The sequence below is a fragment of the Pelodiscus sinensis genome, chromosome 10 (assembly GCF_052426305.1).
Source record: "Pelodiscus sinensis isolate ZL-2025 chromosome 10, ASM5242630v1, whole genome shotgun sequence".
In the NCBI taxonomy this organism is placed as follows: Eukaryota; Metazoa; Chordata; order Testudines; family Trionychidae; genus Pelodiscus; species Pelodiscus sinensis.
The window spans coordinates 57,300,859-57,318,502 of NC_143061.1; the positions used below are offsets into that span (position 1 = coordinate 57,300,859).

The following is a 17,644-nucleotide window of genomic DNA, read 5'->3' on the forward strand; positions in this document are numbered from 1 at the left end:
TACGGGCCCCTGGCAGACAGCATACCTCTCGAGATGAGCTGTCAGGGCGACAGATGGGTGCCTCCGTTCCCCTCAGAAGAGAGTCTCCAACCACCACTACCCTACGTTTCCTCCTCGCAGTGGTGGCAGGAGACTGCTCAACCTTGGTGGTGCAAGGCCTGGTCTCCTCCACTGTGGGGGATGACTCCTTTTCTCCTGCTGAAAGTAAAGTGTAACGGTTATGTAACACAGTGGGAGGGTTAGGAGCAGGGGTGGAACACTGCCCGCTGCCGGAAGTAACCAGCTGCCAGTGCTCACCCTGCACCACTGCCTCCTCCATAAGTGGCTGGTCAACAGTCCCACATCCTACGACAGTGACCTCCGTGGACTCCACAGGAATACTGTCCAGGAATTCCTCATGGCTTCGAATGCTCCTCAGCCTGGCCACCTCCTCCTGTAGCTCTCCCACCTGCTGCCTGAGAGATTCCACTAGCAGGCACCTTTCACAATGGTTGTCTCCCCCAGCCTGGAGATCACTCAGTGGGAATTGCAAGCCACAAATACAGCAAGACCACACCAGGACCTGGGTAGAGGCATCCATGCTCAGGTTCTCTGTCTGGATACAGGCACAGGTGGAGGAGACAGGAGAAGTACTGGCACAAGCGCTTCGGGTCTTCATCACCATCAGTCACTCCCTCTGCCCAACTCCCTCTTCAACTCCCCTGTCTGCAGTCCCCTGTCCGCTTCGCTCCCCTGGTCGCACTGCTAGTTGAATTTCATTCAAAAATTAAAGTTTTTGACAGTATTCATAAACAGTAGGGGGAAAAAAAGGTCATAAAACAAAAAAGCTCACCTGAAGACTGCAGGATTTTAAAAAATGTATGCCTAAAGATATGCTCTTAAAACTATTTTTGATCATTTAAAGAAGCATCCTGACTCTCAAAAACCAAGCAAAGAATAGTGCTTCCAACAAGTCTCATTAGTGCTCGGCACTGTTAAAAGTCATGCCACTTATTCAGGTATGTTAACGTGGACTTCAGACTTTAAACTTTAAGGATCCAGTTTTGAAAACCTTGGCCCTAGCTCCAAAGTTCATGACCAATGTTCCCTGTAAGCCGTGCTCTTGTGCAGCCACTCAGGAGAGATTCAGATGCTGTCCAGCTGAGTAGAAGAGTGCCCACAGCTAGGTTTTTTGTTTGTTTCTACTGGTGATGCATGTTTGCACATGCCTCAGTGCACATAAAAGTTTTATTCTGCACATGTGTGGAAAAAATCCGCTCATGGATGGAAGAGATTAGAGGGAACATTGTTCATGACCCAGTGAAATTAATAAAAAAACATTTCCAAAGAAAGGGAAATATTCTTACTCTTTCAGATTGGAAAATCAGAGAGTTACAGTCTTTGCTTAGGTGTTGGTTATAGGTGCTATTAGGACATTTTAAACATCAGCTGTAAAAAAACAAACCAACTTTCAAGATGAGTGCCCGGAAAACAAGTTTTCCTAATGTGCCAGCTGGGTGTGACTCCAACACCTTCTAGATACCTCCTTTGTCTTTTCTCTCTCTGTTCCTGTCTGCTAACCAGTTCTTTTTGAACTATGATTTATTTTTTGTTTGTTTATACTTTCAACTATTGAACTACTGCACTAAACGGCCATGCAAGGGTGCGGCGGGGAGAGCTTCCTTATGAATCCAGTGATGGATACATGACAAAGTGCATGTATGAAAGAAATGTGCCTGTAAAAAGAGGTACATGCAATTTCAGGAGACAATCCTTTCTTGTGCAGCAAAAAAGGGCTAGATACATTCATGGAGGTTAGGTCCATCAATGGCTATTAGCCAGGATGGGTTGGAATGGTGTCCTTAGCCTCTGTTTGTCAGAGGCTGGAAATGGATGACAAGGAGAGGGAACATATAGAATCATAGGACTGGAAGGGACCTCGAGAGGTCATCGAGTCCAGCTCCCCGCCCTCAAGGCAGGACCAAGCTCCATCTACACCATCCCTGACAGATGTCTATCTAACCTGTTCTTAAATATCTCCAGAGAGGGAGATTCCACCACCTCCCTTGGCAATTTATTCCAATATTTGACCACCCTGACAGTTAGGAATTTTTTCCTAATGTCCAGTCTAAACCTCCCTTGCTGCACTTTAAGCCCATTACTCCTTGTCCTGTCCTCAGAAATCAAGAGGAACAAATTTTCTCCTTCCTCCTTGTGACACCCTTTTAGATATTTGAAAACCGCTATCATGTCCCCCCTTAATCTTCTTTTTTCCAAACTAAACAAGCCCAGTTCATGAAGCCTGGCTTCATAGGTCATGTTCTCTAGACCTTTAATCATTCTTGTCGCTCTTCTCTGTACCCTTTCCAATTTCTCCACATCTTTCTTGAAATGTCGGACACAGTACTCCAGATGAGGCCTAACTAGTGCAGAGTAGAGCGGCAGAATGACTTCACGAGTTTTGCTTACAACACACCTGTTGATACAACCTAGAATCATATTTGCTTTTTTTGCAACAGCATCACACTGTTGACTCATATTCAACTTGTGGTCCACTATGACCCCTAGATCCCTTTCCGCCATGCTCCTTCCTAGACAGTCGCTTCCTATCTTGTATGTATGGAACTGATTGTTCCTTCCTAAGTGGAGCACTTTGCATTTCTCTTTATTAAACTTCATCCTGTTTACCTCTGACCATTTCTCTAACTTGCTAAGGTCATTTTGAATTATGTCCCTATCCTCCAAAGAAGTTGCAACCCCACCCAGTTTGGTATCATCTGCAAACTTAATAAGCGTACTCTCTATCCCAATATCTACATCACTGATGAAGATATTAAACAGTACGGGTCCCAAAACAGACCCTTGCGGAACTCCACTTGTTATCCCTTTCCAGCAGGATTTAGCACCGTTAACAACAACTCTCTGACTACGGTTATCCAGCCAATTATGCACCCACCTTATCATGGCCCTATCTAAGTTGTATTTGCCTAGTTTATCAATAAGAATATCATGCGAGACCGTATCAAATGCCTTACTAAAGTCTAGGTATATGACATCCACCGCTTCTCCCTTATCCACAAGGCTCGTTATCCTATCAAAGAAAGCTATCAGATTAGTTTGGCATGACTTGTTCTTCACAAACCCATGCTGGCTATTCCCTATCACTTTATTACCTTCCAAGTGTTTGCATATGATTTCCTTAATTACCTGCTCCATTATCTTCCCTGGGACAGATGTTAAACTGACCTGTCTGTAGTTTCCTGGGTTGTTCTTATTCCCCTTTTTATAGATGGTCACAATATTTGCCCTTTCCCAGTCTTCTGGAATCTCCCCTGTCTTCCATGATTTTTCAAAGATCATAGCTAAAGGCTCAGATACCTCCTCTATCAGCTCCTTGAGTATCCTGGGATGCATTTCATCAGGACCTGGTGACTTGCTGACATCTAACTTTCCTAAGTGATTTTTAACTTGTTCTTTGTGTATCCTATCTTCTAAACCAGTGGTCTCCAACCCTTTTACACCCAAGATCACTTTTTAAATGACAGACCAAGCCAAGATCTACCGCCCCGCCCCTTCCTCGAAGCCCTGCCTTCTCTAGTCTCCTCCTCTCCATCACTTGCTATCCCCAATCCTTATATTGCTACTTTAAAAAAAAAATTCCCTCCATTCCTTGCAGCTACTCACCTGTGCTGTTGCTCGGTGAGTAGCTGCTCCTCAAATGAGGAAATCTAATGTAAATGTATTGTGCAGGTGTGCAGTTCAGAGAGGGCTCAAGAGCTACTCTTAGAGTCTCCGAGATCTACCGGTAGATCGCGATCTACTGGTTGGTGACCACGGTTCTAAACTTACCCTCTCTCTGCTTGTATTCACTACGTTAGGCACACCTCCAGACTTCTCAGTGAAGACCGAAACAAAGAAGTCATTGAGCATCTCTGCCATTTCCAAGTTTCCTGTTACTGCTTCTCCCTCCTCACTGAGCAGTGGGCCTACCCTGTCCTTAGTCTTCCTCTTGCTTTTAATGTATTTATAAAAGGTCGTCTTGTTTCCCTTTATGCCTGTAGTTAGTTTGATCTCATTTTGTGCCTTTTCCTTTCTAATCTTGCCCCTGCATTCCCGTGTTGCTTGCCTATATTCATCCTTTGTTATTTATCCTAGTTTCCATTTTTTATGTGACTCCTTTTTTATTTTGAGATCATGCAAGATCTCCTTGTTAAGCCAAGCTGGTCTTTTGCCATATTTTCTATTTTTCCTATACAGCGGAATTGTTTGCTTTTGGGCCCTTAACAACGTCCCTTTGAAATACTTCCAACTCTCCTCAGTTGTTTTTCCCTTCAGTCTTGCTTCCTATGGGACCTTACTTACAAGTTCTCTGAGCTTATCAAAATCTGCCTTCCTGAAATCCATTACCTTAGTTGTGCTGGTCTCCCTTCTACCTTTCCTTAAGATCATGAACTCTATTATTTCGTGATCACTGTCCCCCATACTGTCTTCCACTTTCAAGTTCTCAACTAGTTCCTCCCTATTTCTTAAAATCAAATCCAGAACAGCTTCTCCTCTGGTAGCTTTTTCAACCTTCTGAAACAGAAAGTTGTCTCCAATGCAGTCCAGAAACTTATTGGATAGCCTGTGCCCCGCTGTGTTAGTTTCCCAACATATGTCTGGATAGTTGAAGTCCCCCATCACCACCAAATCTTGGGCTTTGGATAGTTTTGTTAATTGTTTAAAAAAGGTCTCATCCACCTCTTCCACCTGGCTAGGTTGCCTGTAGTAGACTCCTAGCATGACATCACCCTCGTTTTTTACCCCTTTTAGCTTAACCCAGAGACTCTCTACACAGCTATCTCCTACGTTCATCTCCACTTCAGTCCAAGTGTGTACATTTTTAATATACAAGGCAACCCCTCCTCCCTTTTTTGCCTGTCTGTCCTTCCTGAGCAAGCCGTACCCTTCCATACCAACATTCCAATCGTGCGTCCCATCCCACCAGGTTTCTGTAATACCAATGATATCATAGTTGTATTTATTGGTTAGCAATTCCAGTTCTTCCTGCTTATTACTCATACTTCTCACATTTGTATATAGGCATCTAAGATACTGATTTGATCTTGCCTCCCTGTTGTGTCCTGACCCTCCTTTCTCCTTGCCATTATAGGCCGTAGTCCCCCCCCCCCCATTTCCAACCCATCTCCCAGTCCCGCACGTTCAGCACTTACCTGTTGGCTTTGCTCACCTGTCCCCGTCGAACCTAGTTTAAAGCACTCCTCACAAGGTTAGCCAGTCTGTGTCCAAACAAGGCCTTCCCGCTCCTGGAAAGATGAACTCCATCTCTGCCAAGCAGTCCTTCCTGGAAGAGCACCCCGTGGTCAAGGAAGCCAAATCCCTCCTGGCGACACCATCTTCGCAGCCAGGCTATTCACCTCCAGGATGCACCTCATAGACTCATAGACTTTAAGGTCAGAAGGGACCATTATGATCATCTAGTCTGACCCCCTGCACAGCGCAGGCCACAGAATCTCGCCCACCCCTCTTAGAATAATCCTCTCACCTATGTCTCAGATATTGAAGCCTTCAAATACTTTGAAGGCCCCAACATGTAGAGAGTCCTTCAGCTGTGATCTGTGCCCAATGCTACAGAGGAAGGCGAAAAACCTCCAGGGCCTCTGCCAATCTACCCTGGAGGAAAATTCCTTCCTGACCCCAAATATGGCGATCAGCTAAGCCCTGAGCATGTGGGTAAGACTCACCAGCCAGACACCCAGAAAGTTCCCTATAATGAATGGTCAATTAGTTACCAAGATCATGTTATTTCATCCAACCATCCCCTTATCATAGAATCATAGAACTGGAAGAGACCTCAGAAGGTCGTCAAGTCCAGCCCTCCGCTCTAGGCAGGACCAATCCCATCTAAATCAACCTGGCCAGGGTTTTGTCAAGCCGAGACTTAAACACCTCTAGGGATGGAGACTCCACTACTTCCCTAGGTAACCCATTCCAATGCTTCACTACCCTCCTAGTAAAATAGTTTTTCCTAATATCCAATCTGGACCTCTCCAACCACAACTTGAGACCATTGCTCCTTGTTCTGCCATCTGTCACTACTGAGAACAGCCTCTCTCCATCCTCTTTGGAACCTCCCTTCAGGAAGTTGAAGGCTGCTCTCAAGTCCCCCCTCACTCTTCGCTTCTGCAGACTAAACAGACCCAAGTCCCTCAGCCTCTCCTCGTAGGTCCTCTCTCTGCCCGGGCCCCTACCTTTGATAGGAAGGATATGATGATTACCCTTTCTGTTCACTCCCTCTGGGGCACTTGGCATTGGCCATTGTTGGAAGACAGGATAGTGGGCTAGATGGACCTTTGGTCTGACCCAGTCTGGCTGTTCTTATGTTATAACTGCAAATGATGGGGAGTTCCTGTGGTTGTGATTGGGAATAGCCTATGTCATCTGTTTGAAAGTGATTTTTGTTTGCAGTCACTGTCACCCTATTACCTTTTCTGGAGCTTTTGTCTTACAGAGAGACAATTCAAATAAATATGGATGAGAATCCACATTATAAACCAAATATCTATGCAAATACATAAAATCTCTTTTAAATTAACCTCTAGTACAGGAATAAACATTCATTGATGCATTTATAATAGCTTTCTACTGTAAATGTGTAATAAAAGCAACTTGATTAACTGTGTATATTGATCCCGCAGGTAGAAAGGCCAAGGAGATCATACATGAAGCTCGGGAGAACCTGGCCCAGATGGTGGGAGGAAGGCCCCAGGATATCATTTTCACCTCAGGAGGCACAGAGGTGAGCCCATGAATCTCAGCCTTATCCTCCCTGAACTGGACGAGTGCTTATATTGTGATGTTTGAGAGAATAGACAGTAACAGCTCCTCTACATGTGGTGATGCACTCTGTGTTTTTGGGGTTAAGGTGTACTTTTTTGTCGCACACTAAAGTGATACACATTAATTGATCCATGTAGAAACTGCTGGTGCACAGTAATGGTTCCCTAGTGCACTTTAACTTCGTACTGTTTCAAATAGCACTGAGTGCTTTTAAATAGAACAATTAATGTACAACAAATTAGTGCACTTGAGAAATCCTTTTCCCAATAGAGCACATTACCTCAATGCATAGACAAGACCCAAAACAATAAAGACCAGTCCCTCTTTTGTCTATTTTTATTTGAAAAGCCAGAACAGTACAACCTTTTTCCTAATCTGTGTGGTAAGTTCTAGTTCTCTGTGAAGATGTAACTAGTTAAACCAACAGAAACTGTATACTGGCATTCATAGAATCAAAGGGTTGGGCAAGACCTCAGGAGATCATCTAGTCCAATGCCCTACTTGAAGCAGGACCAACACCAGCTAAATCTAAATTTTTGTCAGAAAATGCCGATTTATCAAAACTGAAATCTGACATGGAAGCTTATCAGTGGTGACAGGAGGGTTTCTCAAGTCCAGAATGGAGTTTCTGATGAAAGCCAAAAAGGAAAGACCAACCCTTCCCAGGTATCCGATAGTCTGGTGATTAGAGCACTCATCAGGGTTGCAGCAGACCTAATTGGCATTGCAGCATGACCTTTTCTCTCAAATATAACTTGTAAATAGACATGTTTTGAAATGAGACCCTGGAGTGAAAACCATTACTCAGAGATGATGAGCACAAATGACCCCTTCCTCTCACAATGAAGATGAACCAATGCCCTTGCTAAAGGTCTTGTTAGAGGAGTTCATTTCCTATTGACATTTTCAGTTTGCCTGATGGTTATGTTTTCACAAAAAGCATTTTAAGCTCTTACTTGCCCGCAGTTAAACGAACAATTGAAAGTATAGGACTTGCACCCCTACCAGTGCTCTTGGTTATACCCTGCTCTGGTAATTTTCTTCTCATCTGTCTGCAGGCAAATAATTTAGTTATCCACACGGCACTGAGGCATTTTAGAGAGATCCAGGTGTTAGGACAGGATAGAGCTGGTGAGGATCACAAAAGGACAGCCGGGGCCATTCCTCATTTTGTTACATCTAATGTGGAACATGACTCAGTTCGTTTGCCATTGGAGCACCTTGTGAAAGAGCACATGGCAGGTGAGTACGTGTGTATTGCAGAGGAGTGTCGTTAATATATACTCCCCACCGGTTGAGCGCTGTGTTAAGCTGCTTTTCACAGCAGCTTTTGTTTCTAAGTAATAAATACAAGTCTGTCTTTCTTTGCACAGTGGACTTTTCCCAGTGCATGAAATTGAAGTTTCTGAACGGGGTGCTGGCAAAAGCAATCTTAGGCAGCATAGTCACCGCAGTTACTTTGTCAGACAGCTATGATTGAGGTCTTGTAGGGAGCACAGAGTTTGAGGAGCTAATGGGAGCACCAACGGAATTTTTTGGTTTTTTAAGTGCAGGGGAAAGTCCAATATTTTGTGCTGTTTTCTGCAGCCCCCCCACTGAGGGACTGTTTCACTCTCCTTTTCTCACTGATCTGGCTAAGTGTTGCTTTCCCTGGACAGTAAATGTAGTATTTTAGTGGCAAGTCTGAAGGTTTAGCTTAGTGTTTTCAGTCTGGGACTCTTGCCCCTTTTTCTGTTTGTCCTCTCTATTCTGCATCCATCCCACGTCTGCAAGCACATTCCTTATGTGGAACTAGCTGGTGCTATCCCATATTTATGCCACTCATTGCTTGAAAGCTGGGTGCATTAAAGTGTCCCATTCTCCAAGTTGTGAAATGACTCTGATTAGTTTCTGGCAACCTTCCCTGCTGCTAAATATCATTAAAATGGGTACACTTCAAGTTAGACAACCACTTGTCAGGGGGAGTTTAGATGTTCTTAATCCTGCTTCAGCTAGGGGCTGGACCACTGAAGGATCCTTCCAGTCCTACATTTCTATGTTTGCTTATTACAAAAGTATTTAATATCACTTTTCTATGCAAGCTTTCCTGACGGGGATTTTGTGAGATAGTGAATGGAGGGAAAGCAGCCTGCTGATTAGTTTATAGGAAGGGAGGCATTAATGAAACATTCTAACAAGATGTGTTGCAGAGCCTGAAGAGTTTGAAATCTCCGTCACCTAAGACAGTGTTTTTTCCGGCCAGCCCATCTCAGTGCTCAGCCAGCAGATTCAGATCTTGAATCAGAACAGAATGGCCTCAGGACTACCAAGGATTTTGCTGCACACAGATGCAGCCCAAATGATAGGGAAGGGACGAGTGGATGTGCAGGACCTGGGAGTGGATTACCTCACCATTGTGGGACACAAGGTCTGTATCTATTCCCCTTGGATTTCTCTCTTCACATCACACTGGAGCCGTCCAGTCATTTAAATCATGTTTCAATACAAGAACATTTTCTTCTGAATTGCTGCCTCTTCTAAATAGAGGTTTCATATTCTCTGCCTTAGGTCTGGCAAAATAATGTCTGGTGATGGAAAGCGGTTTTCTAATTTTTTACAAAAGGGAAAGGAAAACCCAACTTTCTTAGTACAAGTGCAGAGGACAAAAAACATTCTTCAGAGAAGCCAACAATGGCTACATCAAGCTAGATAATCTTAACCCAACCAGTATTGTGGCAGGGGCTTTGGGAATCCAAATTTTATCCACATGCTTTCTGCTTTTCTAGTTCCAAACAAGGCATGTGGATGAATGTTCTTCTCTTCTCAAGGTCATAACATGGAATTTGGGTTGATCTACTTGAGAATTGCTGACTTACACACGGCATCCACATTTCCTTCTGGCACAAATAAAGAGGGAATAAAGCAGTATTGTGGAGGATTTAGTGCATTAAACTTTTGTTCAAGTATTGAAGTTTCTCACTAGAGAACATAGTCTTTACTGTAGCCAGCGGTCTTTTGTATATGTCAGTGGTCAACAACTGGTCGATCACGGCGCCCCGAGGAGTCAATCACTGCAGTCAGCTGGCCAGGCAGCTGCCTCTCTTTGATCAAGCCCAGCTGTAGTGTGGCGCAACCTCAGTGGGTTGAACGCCATGGCCAGCCAGGCTGGAGTAAAGAGAGGTAGCCGTCCGGCCAGCTGGCCGCGGGTTCAAGCCGTGGAGGCTGCACCATGCTCCAGCTGAGCTACATGCCAGCTGGTGGGGAGAAGAGGCGCACGTGCACGCAGACGCATGTGTCCCCGGCTCTTGTCTCCTGGTCTGGAAGGGGGTGGGGCTGGGCCTGCTCTGCAGAGCCAGGGTTGGGTAGCCTGCACACATGGTATGCTGGGGACTGGACTACGCCACGCTGTTCCCTGCGGGCTGTGTGCAGGGTTGGGGAGCCCCTTTCCCAGCGCCCTGCTGCTCCTGGCCGGGCTGGAGCCAGCCCTGGGCTCTACCTGCCCTAATCCCAGCCCGAGCCCCGGAGCCACTGCCTGCAGGCAAAGAGCTGGGCCAGACAGGGAAGAGACTCTGCTCCCCTCCCTCCTTGCCACAGTGCTACTTCCGGGAGGCTGCAAGTCCCAGCGCTGCTGCCCTGCTGGTGAGTGTGCTGGGGCATAGGGATGTGGGGAGGGGATGAAGGAGGATGCAGGGGAAGGATGGGAGGAGGCTGGGCTTGCACTGAGAGGCATGGGGTGATACAGGGGATCAGGCTGGGGGGATCATGAGGCTGAGGAGAGTGAGTCTGGAGCAGAGGGAAGATGTGAGGGGGGATACAATTTTACTTTGCAGAAGCTTCACTTTCCTTTACTTGCCGCCACTTTGCCTTCCTTCCCAACTAGCTATTTGGCTGCATTCTCACCCTTCCTGCATTACTCCCCCAACCTCCTTCTGCTCCCAGACTTCCTCTCTTTCCTACACCCTCTCCTGCTGCCAAACTCTCTTCCAGACCCTGCACCCCAGCTCCTACCCAAATCCTGCATCCCTGTTCCACTCGCTGGCAGTCCTGTCCCGCACGTTGAGCCCCTCATTTTTGTTCCCAACTCAGTGACTAAGGGGGTCTGCAAAATCCACTAACTCTGGAACCCCAGAAAAGTAAATCTGGCCTATGGGAAGCCCTGAACCTCAGTCCTCTCTGTCCCTTCCCCTCACCCCATGTGAGGTATCTCAGTTGGAGGCCACATTAGTGTGGGTTGGGAGTTTGGGGAGGAGTTTTTTTGCTTCTCACTTGGTGTGATCCCCAGCTGATTTTTCTGTGGGTCAATGACTCCCAACACAAAAAAGGTTCCCTACTCCTGCCATAAATAAAAAAACATTGAAACCTTTTGTGTTGGACATAATATTTTACTTAGTTTATCAAACTTCATTTTAAATAAACATGAGAAAGTTAAAATGCTTAATCTGTGTAATAATTTAAAATAAACTGTTCTCCCCAGCTGCAGCACTAACAAAATGGCTCAGATGTAATTATGTAATTAACGGTGAGTTTTCATTAGCAAGGGGTAGTCTGCAGAAAGATTTGGAGAGGGTGGGACCTCAAGAAAGGGGTGAGGTCTCAGGGAAGAGATGGGGTGAATCCTGGCTTGCCCTGAAATTTAAGAAGTGATCTTGGGTGTAAAAGTGTTGGAGACTATGGTATATGTATACGAGAAGATTTACCCAGTGTTGCTCAGGTGCTGTGGTGGTGGGGGCCAGGCATCTTGCCTTCTCCCTGAGCTGTGAGGGGTATGCAGCCCCCCTGCTGGCTTCTCCCCAGGGTGGAGAGAGTCCATGCAGTCCATCTGCCAGCTTCTTCTCAGGGCTGGCCAGGGACGTAGGGTAGGTCACGCGGGCCACCTGTTGGTTTCTCCCTGGGGCCAGGGGGCACATGATCTACCCCATGGCTTCTCCCCAGGATGGGTGGGGGCAGCACAGGCTGACCACTGGCTTCTCCCTGGAGTGGGTGGGGGCTGCTCAGCCTGCCTACTAGCTTTTCCCAAGGGCAGGGGGGTCACGCAGCCTGGTTGCAGCTGTTCCCTAGGGCAGCAGTGGCCATGTGCCATGGTGGTACCATGCAGCAGCCAGTAGCTGCTCTCTGTATCAGATGGGGTGGCAGTCAGTGGCTAATTCCTGGGGCTGGGGCGCAGGCAGTCTCCTGTGGTCATTCGTGAGTATAACTGTCTCCTGTGCTTGCTGCCCCTTTGTGATTATTCATGAATATTAACTGTCCTTGCTATCATACCTCTCCCTTTCCGCTTAATGCAAAACATTCGCATTCCATGTACATCCCATTGTCGTGGCACAATCTAACCCTGATCTTGCTTTTAAGTTATGCTAAGAGGAAGCTGCATACCAAATTTAGTGGTCCTAGCTCTTACCATTTTGGAGTAGTTCTTGAACAGATGGATAGACAGACACTCAGCAGACACACTAACTCTCTAAAATATGTAGTAGTGCACACTGTTGGGTACAGTGAGGTGAGGACATGGCATGCAGCGAACAGACAGCTAAATAGTACTTATACCCTCTCCCACCTTATGACAGGCATGTGTCTGCAAGATGGTACAAAAATGGAACTGGATTTTGCAACAATAGGGAATTGACTGTTACTGTGCAGGGCTAACTGGACAGAGGTGGTAAAGTGCATTAATGTAAAAGAATGGGGAAGTGCTGTGTATTATTATTATACATTATCGTGAAAGTAGGAAGGATCAGAACAGGTAGTATTCAGCAACCCTATCCAAGAGGTGCAAAGTGAAGTGGGAGGGGGAATTACAAAGAGCCTTTAGCTGAGTTTCCTTGAGTTCTTAGAGATGGTGTTTGTCATTGCAGTTCTATGCCCCACGGATTGGAGCACTGTATGTGCGAGGGCCTGGGGTTACCACTCCTCTGCATCCCATGCTGTTTGGAGGGGGACAGGAGCGGAATTTCCGTCCTGGGTAAGGTGGATGGCCGGATGGGTGAGCAGATGTTTTACTGGGTCAGTGCACTTAGAGGACTGGTGGAGGCAGCAGATGGCTGTGCTATTTAGTGGATACGCCCTCTTGAGAAGCCATGGAATGCTCATTTCCATTGGTTTTTCTGGGATGTCGAGTTATGAGAAGCTTAGAGAAAAATGAGTTAGTTTGTTAATTGCACTGAAAGTGTCAAGTGTTAGAACCTTTCCCTGCTGCTGGAGCCTTTCACTATGGAAAGGAAAGGTGCTGGAAGAGGGCTACGAGTGCCTTTCTCTGCCTAAACGAAAGGCTCAGTGCCCTTCCCCATTGCCTTTCCCTGCTATTGGAGTCTTTCACTGCAACAGAGAGGTAGTTGGATACTACAGTGCTAAAAATATCAGTGTGGAAGTGGGAGGCTCAGCTTGGGCATGCAGAAAGTCTTGCAGGTATACACCTTAGTATTCAGGAGTGGAAGGCACTGTGCTTGCTTAAGCTGTGCCTCCGCATAGGCGGTGCTGGGTCAGTATTCTAGATGCCATTGCAGTAGTAGGCATTCCCTAAAAGTCTATAAAGTTGGAAGTCTTTCCTCCATGAGAGAGAACAGTCTGATCAGCCAGCCAGATTTAGGGTCTAATTAAATTGCTAGTTAAACATATTTAATTATATTCCCAGTCTGTCTCTCCAAGAAATGTCCGAAGTACAGTGACGTTTTTTTGTGGGAGAAGAACCCTGCTACTGCTGGATACTCATTGGGGTGCATCTAGACTGGCAAGATTTTGCGCAAGAGCAGCTGCTTTTGCGCAAAAACTTGCCAGCTGTCTACACTGGCCACTTGAATTTGCACAAGAGCACTGACTTTGTAATGTACAATATCAGTGCTTCTTGTGCAAATACTTTCACACTTCCGCTCGGGAAAAAGCCCTCTTGCGCAAGAATTCTTGCACAAGAGGGCCAGTGTAGACAGGGAAGAACTGTTTTGCGCAAAAAAGCCTCGATGGCTAAAATGGCGATCAGGGCTTTCTTGCGCAAAACCGCGTCTAGACTGGCCATGCATGCTTTTGCGCAAAAGCACTTTTTGCGCAAAAGCATCCGTGCCAATCTAGACGCACTTTTGCGGAAATACTTTTAACGGAAAAACTTTTCCTCTAAAAGTATTTCCGCAAAATCGTGCCAGTCTAGATGCAGCCATTGGCGTCTTCTATCTCTTGGATCCCTAAAAACCATTTGCAGACGTCCCAGTGACAGCTTCCAAACTAGTTACTGATTTTTGCAGCCAGAGGTAGAACTTAACATGTAGGAAAAGGAAACATTGATTCTCTGGACTAAATGAAAACTATCAGTTTCCCTTACCACAACTATGAGTAAATAGGAAATTTACACAATTGTTTGTTGTGGCAATTACCCCACATGTTGCTATGCTCCCATTATTCATGCATGTGAGTGGGGCTACCACTTTTTAAACATGGGGTTCTCAGCACTCATTGATTTCCCAGGGAAGATGGAAATAAATAATTGTTGTACAAATATTTCTCTTCCAGGACAGAGAATACTCCCATGATTGCTGGCCTTGGCAAGGTGAGTTCAGAAGGAATCAGGAGAAAAAAGAAATGTGTGAGTTAATGCTGCCTGATGGACAAACATGCAACTTGTCTGCTGGGCTCCAAGTTTAAAAAAAAAAAAGCCTAACTAAGAAAGAAAAGTCAACTTATAGCAAAACAAGACTGCAGCGTAAACCCTTGTTTTCTGTTAATAGCCAAAGGAAATTTTTTAAAGATGTTCTGGGAGTTTTAGCTGAACAACTTCCCAAGCCAGTAACAGGAGTGACCCAGCTAAATTTGCACAATGCTTTGAGAATGCTGGGAAAAATGTATATTTCACAGGAAGAGCGGAAAGTTGTGTCTGGTGATTATGAGTCTTAGCATTAGTCTTGACCTTGAAAAATGGCCTTTGTAATTCATGAAAGATCTGTAATAAAGCATAGCATGATCTACTGTTCCTACTACTTCCCCCTCCTTTCCCTTTCTGTTACCTTCACTGTCCGGTTCCCCAGCACTCATGTCAGCGTTTGCTACAAAACATTTGCATTCACTTGAGGAGTAATAGCACATTCAAAAATTATATCACCCAGAGATTTTTTTATAAAGGGGCCAAACCTACATCATGGTTTCTGATGTATAGAGCTGTGATTAGGAAATGTTAGACTTGGAGGCTTACTTGCCCCCTGTGCATCTATATACCAAGTTTAAAAGAAGGCTTTGGGGAAAGGTGGGAGTCCATGACCAGTTTGATATCTGGGAAGCATTCTTCAAAGTAGATGAACAAACTGCATATTGCCTAGCACTGGTGTGGCAAGTTATCAGGAGCCTGAACACTGCACCGAGTTGTACTATAAACATGCCAAACAAAGGACAGGACTTTGCAAGGAGCTTAGCTCCCATTTAGGCATCAGAGTAAAGGGACAGATTTTCAAAGTGCTCAGTATACTGAACGTAGTACTATTGTGAAATCTTGCCCCACGCCATACAAACAAATGTGTTGGTACTTGCCTTCTAAAAGTGCTCTTTGGAAGAGAAGTGATGTGAGGGCCCAGAGTATGTGGAGTTTCACCAGACTAGGATTGGTGCCCCACTGATGGTACCAGCATTACTGTCAAGGTGCCTTCCTTCCGACTGAGGGCTGGGCTCCTTAAGAATGTAAGAATGGTACATTGGATCAGGCCAAAGGTCCATCTAGCCCAGTACCCTGTATTTTAACAGTGGCCAGTGCAAATTCCACGGTGGTGGAATTAGTTCATATGTAAGCCTTTCCACTCTCAAATGCACCTCCTTTTATGGAAGAAAAGTTGTATACATAAAGGTACCTCAGTAAATGAAATGATTCCATTCTGGTTGGTTTTATGTTGGTGTACTGTACACCCACATTTATAGTCCCTGGTAAAGGCAAAATGTATCCCTACTTGGCTCAGAAGCTGAGAGTGGACGAGAAGGGATGGATCACTCAGTCCCGTTCGTTTCCTCTGAGGTTTCTGGCAGTGGCCACTATCAGAAGACAGAATACCTTGGGCTAGATGGACCATTGGTCTGATCCAGGATGGCTGTTTTTATAGTACCTTTCCAGGGGATTATTGTTCTTCTCACATGATTGTCACCAGGCCTTGTGTTACAATTGCTGAGAAACATAGCGTGCTTTTGTTTTCTTTTCCCCACTCAGGCTGCTGAGCTGGTGAACAAGAACTGTGAGGACTATGAGGCTCGCATGAGGGAGGTTCGAGATTACCTGGAAGAGAGGCTAGAAGTGAGCATACCTAGTTCCTGTTATGTTTATCTCCCTGCTAGAGTCCCTGTTTTCTGGGCAGCTTGCACAGTAATTTTCTTAGAGGAGGAGGACAAAAGAGTGTTTTTCAAAAGCAGCAGCGATTTGGAATGATGGTGACCAAAGTGTCTGGCAGGGAAATGCCCGATGGCATGCGTGGGTACTGAAATGGGAAGGAAGCAGTAAAATGTAGCAGGCTGATTGGAGAGCACATACATGGTCCTGAAGAAAGGGGGACGAGGAAACAGACTGAGAAGGGTAGAGTAGGTGCTCACATACTCTATGGGCCAAGTAAGTAGCTAGATCAGTGTTTCCCAATTTTATTTAGCCATGGAACCCTTTTAAACGCAAAATAATTTTGCAGAACCCCTCCATATATAAAACTGTTATTAGCTGAAAAAGTAGACCACAAATAAATAAGGATAATCATAAACATATGCTAAATAAGATCAACATTTAGTTTAATTGCACATATTTAAAAACAAAAATCACATTAATTAATACATATTAATTACTTTTTAAAAAAATCATAAAATGTTATTGTAATGGAATTTTCTCGTGGAAACTTTATTTTCACTTCGCAGAACCCCGGGGTTCCGTGGAACATCATTTGGGAAACACTGACTTAGTAGATAAAAAAGGGGGCTGAAATGAGAGTCCTCCTTTCGGATTATTCAGCTTCTTAGCCAGCACTGGTCCTTCTCAGCTTTCTTGTATAAGAAAGTTGCAACACCTTTCACTGGCTTTGCACTTATGGAGATGAGTCCTTTCTGATTGGTGGTATGCAGCCCTTCGATTCAGAGATGCTGTTTTGCCCTACTGCCCCTTACTTGTAGCCCTTTTGCATTGGCCCTTATGGCTTTCTGAAGGAGTGCAGGAGTCCTGGGGAGCCAGGGTTGGACAGGCTACTTCCCTGATATACTACTCACCCACTCTGGAACTCTCCCTGCAGCAGGGCCTCTTGAAAGTAGAGATGGGAGAGGGATTGTGGAATCCGCTTAGCAGGGTCTGCCGCTTCCTTGGCAACTCCTACACTAGGTTGTTTCTTGTGGCAGCCTTGGAGCTCCCTTATCCCAGTGTAGCCAGAGCAAAGTTCTTGTAGCACAGCAGAAAATTCCCCAGAAACAGTCTAAAGCTTGTTTGTCCCAGCTGGACAGCTCAGTGCTCAAATCATCAGTCAGCACAGGCTGGGTACAAGTCAAGTCACAAAAGGTTTCCCCCAAACCCTAGTGGTGAGTGGGGATGAAGGCTTATAGGGGCTCAAAGGCATGTTCCTTGTGCATTCCTCATGCCTAGCCGCCTCCTACCCAGGGCAGGGCGGTTTGCATTCATGGAGCTATTAATGTTTCTTTTATTTTCCAGGCTTCATTTGGAAAGCAAAGACTCTACCTTAACAGTCAATTTGCAGGTGCTAAGAGGCTCTGCAATACTTGTAACTTTTCAGTCTCAGGGACAGGACTACAAGGTATCTCTCTTCTATCCGAGCCATGGCCATAATTTGCGTCTGTCTGGGACCCTGCTTCTCCTTCACTCTAACCTGCTGCTTCTCCTCTTGTGCTGTCAGAGTCTGAAGGAACTGTC

At 45.5% G+C, this 17,644-nt stretch overlaps 1 protein-coding gene across 1 annotated transcript in view; it reads left to right on the forward strand.

Moving 5' to 3' along the window:
• Positions 1 to 17,644, forward strand: part of SCLY (selenocysteine lyase) — a 64,812-nt gene that overhangs the window by 36,577 nt on the left and 10,591 nt on the right. Inside the window, exons 5-12 of the mRNA XM_089781001.1 lie at positions 6,678 to 6,778; positions 7,878 to 8,061; positions 8,193 to 8,272; positions 9,062 to 9,226; positions 12,648 to 12,754; positions 14,290 to 14,326; positions 15,962 to 16,045; positions 17,426 to 17,528. Coding sequence (XP_089637127.1) covers positions 6,678 to 6,778; positions 7,878 to 8,061; positions 8,193 to 8,272; positions 9,062 to 9,226; positions 12,648 to 12,754; positions 14,290 to 14,326; positions 15,962 to 16,045; positions 17,426 to 17,528 — 861 coding nt within the window. The remainder of the gene's footprint in view (positions 1 to 6,677; positions 6,779 to 7,877; positions 8,062 to 8,192; positions 8,273 to 9,061; positions 9,227 to 12,647; positions 12,755 to 14,289; positions 14,327 to 15,961; positions 16,046 to 17,425; positions 17,529 to 17,644) is intronic.